Source organism: Gymnoscopelus microlampas (assembly GCF_963454915.1).
Source record: "Gymnoscopelus microlampas genome assembly, chromosome: 9".
Classification (NCBI taxonomy): Eukaryota; Metazoa; Chordata; class Actinopteri; order Myctophiformes; family Myctophidae; genus Gymnoscopelus; species Gymnoscopelus microlampas.
Window position 1 is genome coordinate 33,653,151 of NC_139946.1, and position 21,750 is coordinate 33,674,900.

General features: G+C 43.4%; 1 protein-coding gene across 1 annotated transcript; it reads left to right on the forward strand.

Annotated features, from left to right (window-relative positions):
- The first annotated feature begins 1,120 nt into the window (after positions 1-1,120).
- Positions 1,121-14,882, forward strand: rexo1 (REX1, RNA exonuclease 1 homolog). The gene is made up of 16 exons (XM_084067611.1): positions 1,121-1,434; positions 2,163-4,585; positions 4,830-4,925; positions 5,472-5,685; positions 5,906-6,054; positions 6,388-6,525; positions 7,525-7,648; positions 8,299-8,424; positions 9,247-9,387; positions 9,603-9,716; positions 9,865-9,938; positions 10,521-10,631; positions 10,798-10,913; positions 11,605-11,743; positions 12,156-12,276; positions 12,949-14,882. The coding sequence occupies exons 1-16, from the start codon at positions 1,251-1,253 to the stop codon at positions 13,035-13,037; spliced, it is 4,359 nt and encodes a 1,452-aa protein (XP_083923737.1). The 5' UTR covers positions 1,121-1,250; the 3' UTR covers positions 13,038-14,882.
- Positions 14,883-21,750: the final 6,868 nt, after the last annotated feature.

Consider the following 21,750-nt stretch of genomic DNA (forward strand, 5'->3'; position numbering starts at 1 on the left):
CAGTGGTGTTAAGTAGCTAAGTTTATTAGTTTATTGCACTTTATTCAACACATCTCACATCTACATCTTTTACATACATCTTTTACTCCACTACATCTCAACTATTATACTTTTACTCCGTTACAATTATTTGAAAACTTCAGTTACTAGTTACTTTGTAGATTTTGATTATTATTACAGAACATAATATTAAACCACTTCAGCCCAATATACATTTCGGCCATTTCAAAAAATAGCCGATCTACAAGCTCACAATGCCTTGCGATGCGATGCATCGTGAGCTTGTACATCTGTTATTTTCAAAAGATGTTTTTGAAAACTTGTGAAATGTTGAATTCTTACTTGTAACAGAACATTTCTACATCGCAGTACGGATACTTTTTACTTAAGTAAAACATGTCAGTAGTTTTTCCACCAGACCACTGAAGAAAGAAATGTGTCCCCTGAGGTGTACTGTGTTCCGTATTGGTAATGACGTAGTAGAGAATGCGACACGTGGGACTTCTCGCCAGCGTTGCCATGTCCGCTTATTATAAGCGACTTTGGGCTTGTTTCTCTGTAAAGTTGCCAGTAATTATTGGTTAGTTGCGGGTTTTGCGTTTTTTTGGGGGGGCTCGTTTCTAAAGTGTAGTCGCTTATTTGGACTTGTTTCCTAATGTTGTTTAAAACCACTGTTTCTCAAACATTTTCAAGTCAAGGACCCCCAAATTGTGTATATGTCTGCAGACCCCCAATCTGAAAATGTTTTATGCCAGGGGTCTCAATGTTTACCAACATTGAGACTGGATGCACAGGTGATTGTTTCACGCAATCAATTCCCAACCTGTTGTTTCGGGGTGCGGTTAATCTGAGTTCCCAGAAGTTCTCGCCAGCTCTCGCGGGGCGTTTCAGCACACCCCAACCCCCTCTTGTGTTGGTGTTGGCTTGTGAGGCGCGTCCTAGCGAGACCTGACAGAATGGGTTTCATTGCGCGCATACTGTTAAGGGGTCTATGTTTAAAGGGCGAAGTGCTCGCTTCTTAGTTTTGGGCTTGTTTTCATAGACCTGGTTGCTTGTTTCTCTCGCGAAACCTGGCCACGCTGCGCTCTCGCGACAGCTTCCATCTCCGACCAATCCAACATGGCGCCGTAGGGACGTTGTTATTATTCCGTTGCTTGTACAAAGGCTCTCAATGTACCGTTTCCAGCCAACTGCGAACGTACACTAACCCGAACACTTGCCGGCGGCTATGGTAGAATCATCCGGAGATAATGCTGAGGTCCACCGGGTTCTTCCGAGGGATTGACTGCCCGTTTTTCAAGGAATACGGCGACGACAAAGAAGGCGACAAACATGGGTGTAAGAGACCGTACTGTCACTTCAGACACAGCAGCCAACACAGACGGACGTCCCTCGGTGCCACTAAGCAGAGAGATCTTCAGTCCAAACACAAGGGTACTTTGGCATTTTGATTCTCCCAGGCAGTGGGTTTTCAACCATTTTCATATTGAGGTCCATGGTTTATTCGGCATTTTTGAGCCACGGAACCACCGTTTGGTGAGAGTTAGCCTCTCAGACCCAAGACTTAGAATATTTTGTTCCTCGTTGGATGAGATTTTGTCCATAATTCCATGTTGTGTTGATGTTGGTACCATAGGAGAGATAACAGGCAACACGTTAATCAAAATAACAGTGCTTTGATTAAGTAAGGCAGATGTTTTACAATAAACATCTGACCCTTACGGATCCATTTGGTTTCATGTTACGCTCTCAAGAGTTAAAGATCCATTTGGTCTTAAGTTAAAGGTCCAGTGGTCCATTTGGTTACCAACTCTCCATCATTTAGCTGGGGACCACCTGGAACCCCCTCAAGGACCACTGCTGGTCCCTGGACCACTGGTTGAGAACCACTGCCTTACGTTGGTGTAGTTAACATTGGTTTGAATGCTGTGTTAATGTAACCAAATGGAACCCCTTAAGTGTCAATGTACATTTTGTACATTCTCAGAGTTACGGATATAATTAACAGTGAGGATGTTACTGTGTGACTGTGTTAGCTTTGGAAATCTTGGGTAGCTGAACAGAATATCGAGGACCTGTGACTGTGAGATCTGTGCGTTCTGAGTGTTCAACACTGGGATCTTTTGTTAAAGTGTCATGTGATGTATGTTTTGTGATCACAGAACAAGGGTATGACCCATACAACCCAGAGGTCACACGGCACGAAGAGCAGCAGAATGGAGACTCATCTGCCTCAGGGGACTTCAACGGTGCTTTGGAGCTGGTCAAGCAGCAAATTGAGGCCGTCCGCACTCAGGTGGAACGTGAGAAGAGGAAGCTCTCGCAGATCGGGGATGATGAGTATGAGCCGAGCTCCTCCGCCAGTTTGCCTGCGCAGGTGGAAACTGTTAAAAAAAGAGCCAGTCCGGCAGCAGTGACATCGCACTTGGCCTATGACCCTGGGAGTTACCAAATGTCCACAGTGGACTATAATCCAACCCCTGGCTGCAGCAAGTACACCTTGGATTCAGAAAGTTTGGGCAACCATGCTAACTCTATGGAATATGTCCCCACCTCTGTCAAAAAGTCTGCTCCGCAGACGTACACACCCCAGCTCCCCTCTCCTCACGCGCCTAAATACTCCAATCACAAATCCTCCTCTAAGTGTAAGTACACCCTGGATAACTCCAAACCATCCACAGACATGGAGTATGACCCCCTCTCCAACTACTCTGCCACAATTGCTGGGAAGATTAAGAGGGATGAAACTGCACGGGCTGCTAAGGTAGGGGTGGGCAAAGCGCATAAACTGTCAGGGTCAGGGCGAATATCAACAGATGAAGAGTACATCCCGACGGTTAAGAAGCCTCGGCAGCAGAAGGATGAGAGTGCTGCTAAGGTAGAGGTGAGCAAAGCGCACAAAGTGTCAGGGTCGGGACGGTTATCAACAGATGATGAGTACGTGCCGACGACGGTTAAAAAGCCTCGGCAGCAGAGGGAAGAGAGTGCTCAGGCTGCCAAGATAGAGGTGGGAAAAGCGCATAAAGTGTCGGGGTTGGGACGGTTATCAACAGATGACGAGTACGTGCCGACGCCGGTGAAGAAGCCTCGGCAGCAGAAGGATGAGAGTGCCCAGGCTGCTAAGATAGAGGTGAGCAAAGCGCATAAAGTGTCGGGGTCAGGACGGCTATCAACAGATGACGAGTACGTGCCAACGATGGTGAAGAAGCCTCGGCAGCTGAGGGAGGAGAGTGCACAGGCTGCTAAGATAGAGGTGGGCAAATCCGTTAAACTGTCAGGGTCCAGCCGATTATCAACAGATGATGAGTACGTGCCGACGGCAAAGAAGCCTCTGCAGCAGAATATGGACAAGCAAAAGTACACCTTTTCTGACTCAGAGGAGGAGAGCTCCGGGACAGAATACCGACCCATTTCGCTTAGCAGCCTCCAACGAAAGAAAGGCAATGGTGGTTCAGTTGAAGATGCTGTTGGGGCAGGGAGGAAGGAGGTGAGGGAAGGAGCTCTGAGCATGCTGACACAGAGGAGTAAGGAGGAGTCCAGAGAGCAGGGAGGGGTGGCAGAAGAGTGGGACAGCTGGGATGATAGCCTGCAAAAAGATAAAGAGAAGAATGAGAACGAGAAGGTGGTCTCAAAATCTATCCACAAGAAAAGCAGCAAGTGTGAGAAGGCGCAGAAAGTCGAAAAGGACTTGGGTAAGACATCTTGCAGTAGTCATAGCGGTAACCATGGAAACATCAGCAACAGTAAGGACAAAGTGTTGACAAAAAAGCCAGGCTGCGAGTCTTTGAAGAAAGACGGCAACAGTCAGGGAAAGAAAGATGACGGGAAAAGCAAGGTCAAATCGAACGATAAAGTTCTGATGGAAGGCAGGGAACAGAAGAGAAACGACGGCAAGGTAAAAATCACAGAAAGGGTCAAAGGCGACTTGGGCAAGAGAGAGAAGGACACGGAAAATGGAGGAGGGGAAAGCAAGAAACCCAAGTCATTGGACAAGGAAAAGGAACGCAGCAGGCAGAAGGACCACCATCACAAGAATGGTAAACTGGACAGCAGCAGGAGGGAAAAGGACACCAAGAAAAGCAGTAAGAGTGTTTCCAGCAGCAGCAGTAAGAGCATGTCCAACAGCAGTAGCAGGAACGTTAAAGGAAGCTCTCTGAGCATTAAAGACAAGGTAAAGAAGAGCAGCAGCTCCTCTGACGGGAACCTTTCCGTCAAGAAAAAGCGGCGAGTGGAAAGTCTGAGCCATGCTGACCTTTTCGGCGACGAGAGCCCGGACGAGATGGAGCCCGCGGATGAGGATGACGACGACGACGACGACGACAAGGAAGTTGTGGCAAGGACATTGGACAGCACTTTAAAGCGGGGAGGAGGTCTGAACAAGAGAAAAGCCTCAGAGATCACGGTCTCCTCTTCTGAGGACGAGGGTGACTGTGGCGCGGAAGAGGACATCGACTACGGAGAAGTGGACTTCTCAACCCTCCAGGCGGATGTGGACTTTGACTCAGATCCCATGGAGGAGTGCCTGCGGATCTTCAACGAGTCCAAGGACGTGAAGAATCAGGACAAGGGGAGACAAGCCAAACAGGTAGGCCTATTGCTGCACCCGTCCTCTTTCTTTAACCCAACAAAACTATCAGTGTGCAAGAGATATCACTGTCTGTTTTTCAACTACTGTGTTTTATCCACCTTCTGTGGAAGTGTGCCATCCTCATGCCAGTTTTAACTGCCTAGATTCTCATGAATATATTAATTTATATTAAATGATTGTGCCTTAGAATGACAATTGTTGGTGTTTGGAATCATGTCAGTGTGTTGTTCTGTCATCTCAGCCCTCTAGAGATTCAGAAGATGAGGAAGAGAGCACTTTAACCACTCTCGTCCCTGGTCAGAAGAAGAGGGTGTCCCATTTTGCTGTACAAGGAAATGTGAGTTTGACATCTTAACATCATCCTGGATTAGAATATATAAAAGTGGCCATACTATTCCTCCTTCATTAAAGAGCAGTAATGTAAGGTGTATATTGTGAGATTTGTGCTGTTAAATGCAGAACTCAGTCAGAATAAGCGATATACTGAAGTCTTGGAAAGCAAAGAAAAGATAGTATTATGAGAGAGTATCATCCACACTCCTCCTTATTGGACAGCAGATGGTTTTATCTACATTGTTTCTCACAGAGTATAAAATACAGGGGAGGCAGTCAAACTTACGTCTTACGACCTTCACAACACTACTTTCCCTGTACCTAGACATCCTATGACCTTCATAACAACACTATGTTCCTAGTGCACAGAAACTTAGACAGAAATGCAAGGTGTCGAATAACATATAATAAGAATGATAAATGATTAGCATAGAATCACATAAATAGGGCTATGTACTGTAGGTCTTACAACAGTAATTATCCTGTCACTCGTGTGGTTATTTGTTCTGGAGTAGATATCCTAAGAGTGTAATGGTTTATGTCTCTTCAGACTGAGGCAACCCCCAAGGTGCGACCGTACAAGAGACCCTCAGCCCAGGAAATGTGCTACCAGCGGATGCAGATAGCCCAGCAGCAGGCTGCCCAGCTCGCTGCCGCTGTCAAGAGTGCCTCGGCCTCCCTGAGCCCCAGCCCTGGCTGCTCTGGAGAGAGAAAGAGAATAGCACACCGTCCTAACCCACTGCCTGGGTCCTCTACCAAATATGGTATGAAAACACCATCTCAAACTTCTATTTCCTACTCAAGTTGAGGTTTCACTTTTAATTTGAGTCAAATAATTCTTCACTTGTACTTTACTTTGTATGCTTCCTCCAACTAATGTTATTGCCCAGCCATCCCAAAACCTTCCCTGTGTGGGTCGGTACTAGTACAGTCATCATGTTGATTGAAGTAAGAAGTTTGTGTGTGTTTAACTCTGTTCTGCAGATTCCAAGCCGGCTTCCAGTCGAGTGTTAACCCCCAGCACGAACCTCACGGCACATCTGTCTGTCAAGACCCACACCTTCACTGGTATCATGTCCAAGACCTCCACCACCATTGCTCAGAAGAGGGTAGCTCACACACCCACCATGAAGGTACCGTGTCTCATCACTCACACACGTGCCATCATACCTGCCTTATTAGTTACTTATCCTTTTCTTTTGTTCATCATTGGGAGTGACATAGGACTCCAGGCTTTTTGGATAAATGTGTCATCTTCATTACCAATGGTCATTTGAGTTTTTATGCTTTTGGCTTCTGCTACTGATATTCATTATTCTTGCGTTGCATTTGGTATGCACAGGGCTGTATTTGTCTAGCCTTGATAATGGTGATCCACATAGGCAACTAACTAACATTTATGCTTTAAGATATAAATAAACAATCTTTTATAAATGTTATAAATTCTCTTTCTTTCCACGTCCCAGAGCTCTTCAATGAAGCGTCCTATCATCCCTACGGAGTTTGGGGCTAAGGTACCGACCAACGTCCGCCAGCGCTACCTGAACACCTTCATTGATGAATGTGTCAAGTTCTGCCCGTCAGAGGATGCTGCCTTTCAGATGGTATGGAGGAACACCACTCTGCGGCCCCTTTCGTAAAGTGTGACACGATTGCAATGGCATAATTACAGGTGGTCCTTTGGGAAATGTTTAAAATTAATAGAAAGAAATTACGTATTGTTATATCTTTCAACAATATGTTTAAATAATATAAGCCAGTCAAATTTAACTCTTAGACTGCCAGAGTTTCTCTAGAACAGTCGGTAGCCTCTGCCAGTCTTTTCTAAGCTAGTACTTAGAAAAAGAATATTTTTTTGTCCGTTTATTTTTTAACATTGAAGTGAATGGAGCAGCAACTTTTTGGAAAATGTTATCGCCTGGATCTTTGTGACGAACGGACAAACGGAACCCCCCCCCAAAAAAAAAATATATATATAATTTATTTTTTGTAAAAAATATTTTACAAAAAAGGCAATAGCTAAATTCTCAAAAACCTTTATAAACGTTTTTGGCAGAAAATTAGTTAAGAAACATTTTTAACTAATAGGCGTAGTTTTCGAAAAAGGCTTGAAATGAAATGATGATTGTTGGGGCCTTGTCATACTTAGTTCCACACAGTTTAGTTTAGTTTATTTGAAAAGTCATAACACAAATTATAAGAATTCAAGGATATGACACAATTAAGTCTGGGACTTATTTCCATTGTGGTCCTCATACACATAACAAATATACTGTATATCATAACATGACAGACATGAACAATGAATGATGTACAATAAATAAACAAATGATTTCAGACACGACAAAATACATTTACACTATTCTAAAACCCACTGCCCTTTTCTATCCTTACTAAAACCCTGCACCTACTCTGGAGTCTGACTCTGGAACCTTCTCCAGAGTGTTGTGCACTGAAAATAGAATAGCTGATCTACAAGCTTACAACCTGTTGCGCTTTAAGATCATTAATTGAATTCAGAAATTTAGCAGACTGTTTTTAAAGTAAGCACTTCCATGGAAAACGAGAACTCTGCCGTGACAGGGGCTCATCTGTTGTTTCAGGCTCTGGATGAGGAGAAGATTGTGTACGACCGCAGCAACAGCAAGAACATCTACCTCAACGTAGCCGTCAACACTCTGAAGAAGCTTCGCGGCAAGAGCAACATCTCTCCCTCACCTGTGCATAGTATGTCAGCTCAGTTTTCATTCATTCAACAATAAATCAAGGGTACAGAGTCAATATGTACATGTCGGCTGTATGTCATGCCATGTGAGTACACCTACACGCATGTTTTAGGGGTGTGCGTGTGCCGATATATCGTCCCGCGATATATCGCGATACGTTTTCGTGGCGATATGTATCGTTTTTGGGGGAAAAAAATATCGTTTTGATTTTTTTTTTTTTACAATCATTATAATCAGGCATGCAAACAGCCCAGAGGTGAAAAGGGTTACAATATGTTGTTGTTTTTTTCGGGTCAGGTGTCACACTATTGCCCTATTTGGATTCAAAACGGCTATTGTAGCTGAAAAGCTACAAGTTTGCATGTCTGAATAATGCAAAAAGAGAATTATTTGTTTGCATTTGCTTTTTTTCTCCCCCATTTATTTTCATAATAAAAAAAGGGCGTATCGAAGTTGTGAGCCCAATATTGTATCGTATCGTTTCGTGAAATTAGTGTATCGGCACACCCCTAGCATGTTGGTGTACCAAATGTATGTAATTAGCACAAGCTAAGCAAAACATCAAAGTAAGTATTGTGTCGTGTGCAAAGTACGTGCGCAGGACTCGTACATGTCACAACATTTTTGCGGTCATGTCCTTCTCCTTTTTAGAGGCCCCAGCATACCCAGGCAACAGGAAGGCTCAGTCCCATGAGGAAGTGCTCGGGGGCCGTCTGGCTGCTAAAACCAGTTTCACCATCAACAGGATGGGCAGACAGCAGGAGGAGAAACTTACTGGTGAGGAGCAGGGATGTGTAGGGCTTCCTTTGGCCATGGTCACAAATGGCCCCTAGCACCCCTAATATAAACAAGGGTGTGAATTTGATTGTTGATACTTGATACAGTGCTTGAATTCACTTCTGCAGGGGTTTCTTACACTTGCTGTTTTTTTTCTCTCTGTTCATTGTGCCCTTTCTGCGCTGGTTCCAGGTGACATTTACGTTACCCACTTAAACCCTGTAAATAGCTGATTGCGTTGAGACGCATTGGGAGCTTGCAGACCTGCTATTTTCGCAGAAAGTAAAATCAACAAGACAGACAGTCAGCCAGCTGTATAGTACAGTACATAGCACTATATTGCATGTAGGTTAGTGGCACTTATCACTGAAGCTCTAGCTTGTTTATAGTTTTTCAGCGACGAGGAGGCAGAGAGCTGTTTTAATGAAACAATTCAGTATCCTATCCTTGTGACCAAGCCCAGAGGAAGAGTTGTTCTTATTTTGTTTACTGCAAACTGTGAGGCCCTGTGTCCTGCAGCCACCAGTGCTTCACACTTTACTTGGTTCTGCATCATATAAATAAGGTCAACATGGTGGACTGACGGCTAAAGGGACTCTCCCAACTACAGGAACAATGGATCAATTCCTGCAGCAGTGTTTCCTGTCATAGCATACTTTGGCCTGGCACTAAACTCCCAACTTTTCATGTGAATCTGATTAGTGGCCAATTTACTCCACAAGAGAAGTGTTGCCACATAACATTCCTCCATGAATTTTTGTATACTCCGCGTTATAATAGAGGTATTGCGGAAGTGTTTTGATGTGCTCACTCTTTGTGCAGAGGTGGTGTTGTACAGGAAACTGCAAGATTACCTGATGACAGAGGAGCAGCTCCAGGAGCACGGCTACCCGAGATCAAACCCAGATACAGCCGGGCGAGCTGTGATCCACAACCTACCGGAGAAAAAGACCCCTGCAGACCGTGAGTGACCATGTTTACCCAGCAGTGTTCATACCCTATATTAAAATTGGCTAATGGGAGGGTGGGTGGACCACGAACACATGACTCTGACTTAATAATCGTATTCTATTAATAATCGTTTTTTGACTAAAGCTATCCATATTCATCCATGTTGTAGATTGATTTAAGGTTATTTTGTCTAATTCTTTCCCCTCTGCATTATGATATGTATCCAGCATTCACCAAGATATGCTGTCGATGTGGGGCAGAATACAGGATCAACGCTAATGGCAACTGTGTGCGCAAGGAGGAGTGTAATCATCACTGGGGACGCCTACGGAGACACAAAGGTACGCTTGTACAGTTGATGCCAAATACTTATCACGTTAATGTATCTGTATACGGTAATCACATCTGAATGGTCTCTACTCTGTCTCTCTTAACTACTGTTGTGCTGTTTCATCTCTCTTCATCTTGCTCTCTCTGTGTGTCTACCAGTGTCTGGAGGTTGGGAGACGAACTACAGTTGCTGCTCTGGGGCGGTAGGCGCTCCAGGTTGCCAGGTGGCCAAGGTAACAACTCTTAATATATATTATCAATATCATTCTTTGTTGTCTATTAAGAAATCAGTCACGTGAATGAATATTGATACTTTTGATCAGTTTTGTTTGAGATTATTTGGGATTGCCTGGTATTGTTTCTGTTTAGTGGATTGTTAGAAATGCAGCTCTGTTGTGTAACAGTGGTAGTAATACTCCTTTTACACTATTGCCATTGGGGCTAACTGTATCCTTTTTATATGTTAAAAGGGTCACATACTTTAAAGGATAAAACCTGCACCCCGAACTATGGTTGAGACTTTTTTTAAACAAGAAAGACAACGTTTCGATCCATGTTGGATCTTCGGCAGGTACATTGAACCACTAGGGGGCAATATATTGCCATTGTCTTTCACTGTCCAACATTGGCAAGAGTAGATGGTATACTCCAGAGGGAGATGTTCCTATTTTTCTGACTATTATTTCTCTTTGAAGGAGACACTTATTTCTCATTTCTAAGGATACCTTTCTTATTAGCTGTCCTTTCATTTGGTGCAGACTAAGTCACATCTCCAGTGTGTGATTTGTAACTTTTTGCGTTTCCACATTCCACAGCAACATATGCAGGACGGGCGTAAAGAGTCATTGGATGGCTACGTGACGACGTTCAGTAAACAGCTGCCTGCAGACGGTAACGGAGGCGTGTACGCTCTGGACTGTGAGATGGTGAGGGACAGGTGTCCTCAAACTACAAACATACACGTTTCCATCTCAGAAAATGTCCACAGTTAAACCATTTATTTAAAAATAAACTGCCTATAATAGATGGAGACACTCCCTCTGCCGACATTTGAACCACCTCTATTCACTCTGTCCTTGTTTTGTGAAACAGTGCTATACGAAGCAGGGACTGGACCTGACCAGGGTGACGGTCATCAATTCTGAGCTCAAAGTAATCTACGACACATTTGTGAAACCTGACAGCCAAGTGGTCGACTACAACACACGGTGAGACTTCACTCTTATTAGTTTTCTGCAACTTGATATGGTAGCATTTGTGCTTGGCTGGGCAGCTCTAAGCACCACCTCATACGCAGATTACACACAAACGCGCGCACACACACGCACGCGCACACACGCACGCACGCACGCACGCACGCACACACGCACACACGCACACACGCACACACACACACACACACACACACACACACACACACACACACAGACACAGGTGGTAGCTTTGGCTTACAAACCCATGTCACTCATCACTTGTCCTTTCTCTCACAGTCGTTCACTGTGTACTGTCTCACAGATAGAATTTACCCCAAAAACAACTAGGAAAAGAGGTGAAAATCCATGTGTAAATAAGCGTGAAACTCCCCCAACTTCTCTGATGAAGGCCGTCTTTACCAAAACTACATTTTAATCACTGACATTTTGATCCTTTCAATCTGCTTCAGAACCGACACCGTTTGGATGAAGATCAAAACCGTTAAAGCGTAGCGAGTTTTACAGAACAGTGTGTGAATGTTTTTCTGTATTTTGTTGTAAGATGTAAGATTATTAAATCACTATTTTATTTTTAATGGAGTGTGTATCATGCTTGTTTGCACATGGGTCATAAGTCAGAATGCCTTCAAATAACCACAGTCCGAGACACTGTTCCAAACACAGTACGTCTTTATCTACTGCGCAGGTTTTCAGGAGTAACGGAGGAGGACTTGGAGAGTGCCACCATCACGATAAGAGATGTTCAGGCAGTCCTACTCAGTATGTTCAGTGCAGAGTCCATCCTTGTAGGACACAGTCTGGAGAGCGACCTTCTTGCTCTTAAGGTATTCTCACTCAGTAGATCTCAACCTGCAACCCAAATGGGTGTGTGTGATGATGACTGGTGCTTTGTTACTGTAGAATCTAGATCATTCAGGAAAGAAAATGACTAATAAGATAAACCATGAATTAATGATGTGAAGTTGTCGCTCAATATAGATAGAATTCCAATAGAATCATAGTCATCACAATGTACGCTCCTGCTCCTAAACTACAGATGTACTGTACCAAAGTATTATACTAAACTACAGGTATGGGTCTTATTCTTGTAGCCCCACAAATGATAAGAGTCTGTAAATGTTTATTTTAGTCTGGTGTCCAAAGTGACAGATATCATTTCTACTATGTTGATCATGGGCTGAAACCTTTTAAACCTTGAGACTAAACCTGTCTCTTCTTCCTGCCATGCTATTACAGCTTATCCATAGTATGGTAGTGGACACAGCTATCGTGTTTCCTCACCGCCTTGGCTTGCCCTACAAGCGTGCCTTGAGGAACCTGATGGCTGACCACCTCAAGCGGATCATCCAGGACAATGGTAAGCAGTTCAAGCAAAAGATGATGTTTCTTGGGAAATCTTTGTGTCTATACTGGAATACCTTTTTACTGTGTGGCTCTGCAGTCTAGCCATCTATAAATGGGCCGGTCTGTGTACGTGGCCACGCCATTCCCATGTGGATCCCAAGATCACTTTACAATTAGGCTTAGAATCCAACATTGAGGAACCGGAATCGGTTTCATCACACTTGAAACCGTTTCCGGAACTGGTTTTATCACACTGTCAGAGCTGGTATGTGGACTTCACGTCTGCTATACAATTACAATACCGCTGGTTCTCAAACGTTTTAATTTCACACCGATGGCAGAGGAAACCATGCAAGACACCAACCTGTTTATCGAGAGCAGTTGGGTCCTGTGCAAGGACACTTAGACACTAACCCAGGCGGAGCCGGGGATCAGAAACGGGAACCTTTGTTTTGCAAGCGGTCGCTCTACCTCCTGAGCCACTGCGTGGAGCAACACTTTTACTAATCAGCATGTAACCCTCAATTTCTATTATTGTAGCTAGCTGTAAATGTGTATTGTGGAATAGAAAGTCTGGGGGGGACCCTAAACGAACCCTAAATGCAATTTGTACAAATTGTGTCATGACACATATTTGAGACTTAATTCAATAAAGGTTGATTTAGTATCTTGTGTATGTTTCCAGTGGAGGGCCACGACTCCAGCGAGGACGCCGCAGCCTGCATGGAGCTCATGGTTTGGAAGCTCAAGGAGGATGCAAAGGTCAAGAGATGACCTCTGACCCACCTCTCTTCTCCACTCATTATAACTTCCTGCTTTCATGTGGAGCTGACGCCACTCTCGTAGACTGCGGAGCACTGCCCGGTGGCCTCGATGGGCCACTGGGTCCAGGACTGGAGCTTCATCATGGTGTTACTCATTGTCAAGAAAGACAGAGGGTGGGAAGGGCGGATAAAGTAGCAATGGTTCAGCCCATTAAGCCTGAGTTATACTTAGTTGTGTGCGGAGGTAGCGCACCAAAAAACTGCAGATCTACAAGCTCACAATGCGTTGCGTGACGTCTGCGCAAAGCTAAATATAACTCTGGTTTTAGAGTTTCTACCAGGGACAAAGCGTACTCTGATTGGTGGTGTTGAAAGGTGCTACCTACCTATTCGCCAAGAGCACTGCAGTGCAAGCCCCTTTCGCTACAGAGCATCTGAGGCAAACCATGTTATCATTTTTTCATTTCGGTTCAACACTGTAAAATCCTGAGTGTTCAAGTTTCAAAGTTCACTCAGGATTTTTCCAGTGTGACTTATGTTACCTTATTTCTGTGTTCTTCTATCAATTGTTTTTCTTCTGGTTGAGTCTGGTCTTTTCTTTTAAGGTCTCGTCAAGGATTCACAAATTAAACCTTTCTATAGAAGTGCTAGAGTATGTAAAATGCCAGGGCATTGTCTGTTGAATCATGGTGATTAATATGCTATTGCTGCCGAGCCTTATGCTCAGCCCAACTTGCACTATAGAAAGGCCCTTGTGTTGTAGAGGGCCAATGTCTTCGAGTACCTCATCTGTGTAATAATGCATACTCCTGTAGTCACAAGTGACTTGTTCTAGAGTAAATGATTGCATTAATATCATAGAGGCTTTGGAACACAGAACGTTGCTACCTAAATGCACTTGTTTTTTTCCACCCTTTTTTTGTATACTCACATCAGGTTTAATGTGGTTCATATCAAGGTCATTTTCTTGGCTTTCAAATATGAGTAATTCTATAATACTTGATCAAATGGCCCCCTTCCCCAGGCAGGGGACATTTTAATGTCTCTGCTACACCAGTTTGGTATATTTGATAGAATATATTCTCTGTATTCAATAGTACAAAACGATGATATTGAATATATCCAGTAGTCTCTTTGTGCCCTGTGCACTGCATGAAAGAAGAAATCTTAGGGATTGTAATAGCACAGAAAGAACATATAGTCCTTCACGACGTCAGACCTTGGTTCAGTATTGATCTAGAGATCCATTAATTGCAGTTATAATTTATAAGTATACAAGTTAACGTGCCATTTTATGTTGAGAGTAAGATGGAAGATACTGTACATGAGCGCTGTAAATATGCTGTAAGTAGTTTCTTTTTGTATTCGTTCATTTTTTGGGGTTTATCTTTTTCTATTAAAATGACTAGTGAAAATGAGATGCTGTCTTGTCACTGCACCTTAACAAACCTGGGAAATTACAAACCAACACTGACAGTTTTGTAAGCTCATTTACAGTACAGCACAGGACTCATGCGATCTCCATCCGTCCCTTATATGTCCTTTAACAGCAGGTGCAGAGGCTGGGAGGGAGGCTCCTTTCTTCAGCAGATGTGTAATTTCAAACAAAATGGGAGAGAATGCTAAATGGAGAGGCCCATCCTTTCTTCAGTGCGTTTCCCTATTGAGCTCCTCCTGTCACATGTCAGTACGCATTTCCCCAGGCCAGGCCACAGACCCCAGGTATTAAAGAGCCAGTTAGCTGGAATCAATACCTACACATTGTTCCAAGTGACAGGGAGGGGGGCGTCCTAGTGTTTATCGAGTGTTGAAGAGATTTGAACATGTGGGCCGAAGCAGCTTAGAGGGGTCTTCTTCATTATCAAATTCGATCAGCAACGCTCTCCCTGTGATCACCTTTTGACTAGCAGGGGTCGCTAGGGGGAGGCTGGGGGCCTGGACTGAGCTCCAAGGGACCTCGAATTGACCCCATGCTGAGGGACACAGAGAGGCTTTATCTCTTTTAAGAACCAGAGCAAAAGACAACTTGACCGCCTACTTGCCCTGTTCGATTCTCACATAAATGCTGCGCTTTACTACCGTTTGTTTATGATGAAAGTTTGCTGGATGGATGTTCTATATAACCTGCTTTATACTTCATCATACAATGCTATTATCTGCCAAAGATCGCTGTACTACAAGCTCACAACGTGTCACAACACGACACGTGAGCTTGTAGATCTACAGCGTCGTACGACGTGGTACACGTAAATTAAGCATAATATCTGCCAGGCAGTCTCACGCACATCAATATATCTGCCTTTTGAAAAGATTTTTACATCCGTCATTTGAAAAATAAACTGTAGAAAAGTTTTTCTCAACTGATATACACTTTTGGACATTTATTTTCTTTTAGGTCTGAATGAAACTGTGTAGTGCGCAAGTTGACCAAGACCTTTGTTTGGAGTTTGGATTACGGCCAGGCTTCAAATAGGCAAGGTTGTTTGAAAGGTCTTATGCTAGAGTGTGTCTGGAGCTCACCAAGTAGCACCCTCCCCAGCCCTCTGTTGGTGCCCTTGACCCCGTGGCCGGGCCATGCTGAGCTGGGCAGTCCACAGCTGCCTGTCCCTCTCTCTGACATTAATCGCTCAGTCCTGCTGCCCAATTAAGTGACTGATCTTTACTCAGCCCTTCATATTGATCTGCCCATTGAGCCACCTATGGGCATACTCCCAAGGGGAGGGCAGCAAATCATAAGAAGCTAATAGGAAGGTAATAAGACACTAGGCTTCCTAAGACAGGAATTACCAAAAGCCCAGTAAATGAAATCAATGCATTTCTCAAGACTTCAGTTCTCCAATGTTCCCTTTTAGATCAACTAAATCAGTTTAAGGAATTGTCTGGATAACTTCTTTATACTGATTTATATTGATAACTCTTTTAATGTCCTTATTTTTGCTCTCTGAAATGGAGCTAATCACCAATCAAGCATACAATACAGGTGATGCTCATAGCTTCATGCTGTGTGTGTGTGTGTGTGTGTGTGTGTGTGTGTGTGTGTGTGTGTGTGTGTGTGTGTGTGTGTGTGTGTGTGTGTGTGTGCGTGCGTGCGTGCGTGCGTGCGTGCGTGCGTGCGTGCGTGCGTGCGTGCGTGCGTGCGTGCGTGCGTGCGTGCGTGCGTGCGTGCGTGCGTGTGTCCTTTGTGTGTTTTCACACAGAGCAATGTCAGTCTAAGCTGTGAGTGTGTCATAGTCAGTGTCAGGGCTCCCAGCATGATCCTGGCACTCACAGGGGCTTAAGAGGGGCTACTGACCCGTCGACAGCTCTCCCTGTCTCCGTCAGGTCAAAGGCCAGCCAGCCTCATTGATTTCTGCCAATGAAGAAGTGTTTAGCTCATAGCTGCTCTCTCCCCCTTGGCCCACATGCTCCAGTACTAACATCACAGCCTTGAAAGGGTTTCAATTGTGTTTTGCATGCCGATCGATCCGGCTGGTGTCCGAGGGGGCCCGCCTTTGAGCGTCTCTCCCACAGATAACTGACAACTACAAAGCTGCCCGGCTGACAGCTCCTTGTCAATACAAATTTCCACTATTGATAAGTAATTAAAGAAAGCACGGCCACGGGTCTGTTTTTTGGGGAAGCGGGGGTGTTCTGCTCTCTTAACTGGAACATCTGTTAAACAGGAGACATTAACAAAAACTCTCTGGTACCCTCAAAAAGACAAAAGGACACCGCTCCTCCACCCTCATCCTCCTCAGTTGCCTCCCATTTCATATCAATCTAAAACAATTTTTGAAAAGAATAAATGTTTTTTTTTCTCATGAACTGAGTGCTGTTTGTGATTAATGTGTTGTCCTTTTATTATTATATTATTCAAATTATTTATTTATTCCTCTTTGTACAGTAACAGAAGACTCCATTGAACTGGTTTGTCCCCATGAGTCAACCCAAACACCTTCAGTAAATACTTTAATGTGCCTTATAGCAATGCTGTAATAACTTATTTTTTGTTGTTGCTTGATGACAGGAAGCAGGACAAAGCTTGACGTGCTATAAAAGTTATTATTCACATTTTCATGGTCTTATTTTTATTAGAGCTCTAAACGCCTGGTGATTTCCCATGCTGTTGGACAACTGTTATTAAACCCTACAAGTTTTCACCTGCTACAGGATGAGGCTGTTGTCAGTGATGAGACTTATCCGGGGGTATCCTTTGTCTTTTATTCGCTGTAATCCATATGCGGTTCTTCTAAAAGGAGCACAACCCCCTTTAAGCCGTTTTAAACACGGCAGGGGGGAATAACTTCTCTCAGTTTTTGCCTCTGAACTTTATTAATTCCTGAGGCATTCTTACTACTCCCAAGTTGCTGGAGTCATCGCAAGATGTCGTAAAATCCTATGTTGAATGATAATCTCATGTCATCAGGGAATGGACATCGGTGTTGTCCTCGCATCATTACTCATCTGCTGCACACTGTAAAAATGGAGCATTGCGGGTCCAATTTTACACTCTCCGGATTACTCCAGATTTTCTGTGTATTTGTATTCTGTTTGCTACAGGACTGAAGACAAAGCAGGTCGTTTGTGGATGACTGGAAGGAGAGGGGCTAATCAGTGAGGCCATCACTCATTTGGAGTGAACTCTGGGTACCTTGACAGTGGGGCTAGGGAAGAGGTGAGCCCAGCCGGACCCTGCCAGGCCCACAGAGGGGTAAGTGATCCAGGGGGGCAGTGAGTGAGTCCAGGGTGGTGGCTATGGGAGGGGGGTCACACACACAACCGTACTCTTTGTGTGACTATAATCCCCCCAGCCAACACAGCTTTGGCCAGGTTTCATCATGAAAGTGCCATGAAATAACTACTTTTTTTCTCTCTTTGCAGTAAATCTCCCCTAATCCTGCAGGCTGCGGAGACAAAGGCCTCTGGGACCTAATCCTGGAGCTTTTAGTGGGGTTGAGGGGCTGGCCGACAGAGCCTCTTCTAAATGACTTATTTCTATCGGACACTAATATAGCTTGACAGCCAAGAACAGCGAAAAGAGGAGGAAAAAAAGCCAAGGGAGAAAGAACACAAACATTTTCACATATTTCGGAGGTCTGAAGTGAAAGTGAAAAGAAATTGGAAGAGGTGAACCATGGTTATGTCTACTCCCACAGCACACAAGACTATAAACATCTCATTTGTTGACCAGTGAATCCTGATACAGCCATATGAACTACAATGCATGTTAAAGTAACATGTTATTTAGAACAGCATGAGTTTCTTTCAGTATGAATTTTACCTTCACGTTGTAATGACATTCGATAATCATTATCAAGTTTATGAAATAAGTTATAGCCGCTTTGTTGCCTGAGAGTATAACGTATTTCCCAGTGCAAGCTAGTACATCTGGGTAAGACATCTTAAAATGTATGGCAACATACTGTATCTGTCACTCTGATGCTTTCCACCCTATCGGCGCTTAGAGGAATAACAGGACCTAACTATCAATTTGTTCAGTGATTCTGAACCTTTTCAGGCCGTGACCCCCCAAAATAATCATATTTGAACCGGGGACCCCCCAAAATAATTATATTTGAATTGAGGCATTACATTTAGTTTAGTTTAGTCTGTTCCACAGATAAATATTGCGAAAATAGCCGATCTACAAGCTTACAACGCCTCGCGTTGCACAGCGTTGTGAGCTTGTAGATCCTCTATTTTCAGAATATTTTCCTCTTTCTTATATTATTTGACAATTTCTCCAATGTTTGACCAGTTTTTAAAGTTTGTTGATTACTTTTGATGCAACAATGGTCCTTTTCTTTTCTTTCTTTTTGAGGTATTAAAAAGGTCTTACAAGTCCTTAAATTGTCACTTCACTGTCATCTGGGGACCCCCCCAAAATCGTGTGGGGACTCCCCTGGAGGTCCGGACCCCCAGTTGAGAACCACTGAATTGTAGGTTCCTTTTACAGTACCCATGTTGTTCTTTGATATTTGACTTGTCTAGTATGTTGAAATTGTATTATTGTATTCATTATTGATTATACTGTATTTTTATGTATGTCTTTGCTAACCCCAAACACCTTGCACTTGCAAAATAATATGTCTCCACTGCTATTTTTATTTATGGTGATGGGACTAACCATTTGTTAATTTGTTTGTTGTGCCATGGCATCTCACATTTTTGAAAATCGGATGGAAGACTGTATTCCATTATTTTGATTGTGTGGAATAAGTGTGTGTGTGTGTGTGTGTGTGTGTGTGTGTGTGTGTGTGTGTGTGTGTGTGTGTGTGTGTGTGTGTGTGTGTGTGTGTGTGTGTGTGCGTGCGTGCGTGCGCGTGCGCGTGCGCGGGTGTGTGTGTGTGTGTGTGTTAGTGAGTGAGTGAGTGAGTGAGTGAGTGAAAGTTACTAATAATGATACCTGGAAGGCTATATTGTTTTGTTATATTCTTATTTAGCTGGAAATAATAGTATTCTTTGGAGCCTTTGGAATTTGGCTCAGTTGGACCTTAAGAAATTGGTCTCAATGGGCAATGTCTAGATTAAACTTCTCATGCTGACAGTTTATGGGCAAAATATGGTGGCTGTTAGCAAAACAAACCCTGGAGAAACCCCCTCTGAGAGGAGGCTGTCAAAGCCAGGAGTAGGCTATGTATGGGAGAAAGAGCTCTGAGAACACAGCACAATCAAAGGCTGTTATTTTAATCTGTCCTGCCTCGGAGATTAGCCGACCACATTGTTTTAATTGTTTTAACGGGAGGAATGAATCGCTCGCTTATAGGGGGATCCTTGGCGTAAATCTCCCAAGTTCAATAGTTTCAAAAAACTTGAGCCTCTTTCCCCCCTCTTTCCCCCCATCCCACCTAATCCCAGCTAATACCTTTCTTTCTATTGGCTAATGGCTGAGGGGAGTCTAGAGTAAATGCTTCTTAAATAGTGGTGGGTGAGAGTGGTTTGGGAGAATGTGATCCATGCAGTAGTTGTGGTGCACCGTGTAGGCAGCAAGGACCAAGCAGAATTTGGGAAATATTGGGACTAATTGGAGTTTTTGGACCTCTATGTGCAAAAGTGCACAAAGATCTTTTGTGCATCAGGTAAACTAGAAATGATTCCAGCTCTTTTCTTCTCTGGAAGGTTAATTAATTAAATGTAGAGGATTTTTTACACTATTCTGCCACTATATGTCAACATTTTACGCATGGGAACATAAGCTACAGTGACGTTTTCATATAGGCTAGATCACAAGTATTTAACTCTCCCTTCTTTTGTTGCCATGATGTTAACCTTTTCATACAATAGGCTACTTATGTATTACCCCATTTGTTATGAGGTTAAAACTATCATATAGTAGTATATTATATGTATAGTATAGTATAGCATAGTATTGTATATTTGTCTGTCATTAAATGTTTTGATGAATTGAATACACATGGACCCCAATTGAAACAAGCCATAGTGCTTTCTTGGGTTTTAATCCTTTTAGCAGACCATGTATAGAACTGTACTTTCTGTGCTTTTTCTTTTGCAAAATGTATAACATATTCAATCAATCATCATTTAAATAGCTACTTAGCAATTTATTTTTCTTCCTATTTTAAAAATGAGACTTTCAAATTAACGATGGTTTGGCAGTCCTTAATAAGATGACTCATTTACTCTATCTATATAGATTCACCATGAATTCACGCTTGAGTTTTTGCGGTGCATCAAGTTGTGGCAACGGAGTGTATCCTCTTCACGGCTTCAACTCCATGCTGGTAGACCTGCACCACCAGATGGCGACACAGTACCGACTTTACTCTTCCGCCAGTCCCACAGTGCACACCCTGTCTGTTGCTGAGAGACTGGCAGGTAGGTTCTCAGCAGTGGTGGGAAAATAACAATATCAAAATCAATACTGCAATGTAGAAATACTCTCTTAGTAAAAGTAAAAGTCCGGAATTCTAAATTTACTTGAGTACATTTTTGTACTTAAAGTACAAAAAGTAGAAGGTACTCATTATGCAGAATGTCCCATTTCACAAGTTTTCAAATGTAGGCTATAAAACTAATGTTAATTTCGGCTACCTCTTTATGGGATCGTATCAACAAAGGTAGATGATAACCGGTAACTAAGTCTAGTAATTTTGTCTCAGACAAAAAATGCTTTTTCCAAGTGTTCTGACTCTGAAAGTTTGTTAAAAGATGTTGCCTATTTCGCCCTCACTCTCAAGAGTATAATTATGAAAATGAAGCCAGTATTTGAGTTACTACTATTTATTGGTGTCAAATATATATATATCTTGCATACGCCTTTCGAGATGGACAAGAGGCCTGAGGCCTTGACATCCCCATAGCAAATTATGAACTTCAGACAATTACCAATGCAGAATAGAATTTATAAGAATAAGTGGGTCAACATAATGCTTCTCCTCATGGTCCACATTGTTACTTTTCAACAAGTCCTGATTGTTTCGGTGACGGGTTCGTTCCTGTGTTCTGTCCCCGCAGAGCTCATTCTAGAAGCTCGCTATGGCAACCAGCAGAAGCAGCGTCGCAGCCGCACAGCCTTCACGGTGTCCCAGCTTCAAGCTCTGGAGAAAGCCTTCCAACAGACACAGTACCCAGATGTCAGCATGAGAGAGAGACTAGCCGTCTGCATCAACCTGCCTGAGGCAAGAATTCAGGTCAGCATAACATGGCCTACTCTTCACAAGATCAAACCTCACCTGAAACTAAACAAACACCTATGTATTGACATTTGTTCTTTAGCTTCAGTC

Excerpts from the sequence above, each read along its gene's own strand:
- rexo1 (XM_084067611.1), top strand. The coding sequence starts at position 1,251 with ATGCTGAGGTCCACCGGGTTCTTCCGAGGGATTGACTGCCCGTTTTTC. Across the intron at positions 6,055-6,387 it reads CTCACACACCCACCATGAAG|AGCTCTTCAATGAAGCGTCC; the intron begins GTACCGTGTCTC and ends TCCACGTCCCAG. Across the intron at positions 12,277-12,948 it reads GCGGATCATCCAGGACAATG|TGGAGGGCCACGACTCCAGC; the intron begins GTAAGCAGTTCA and ends GTATGTTTCCAG.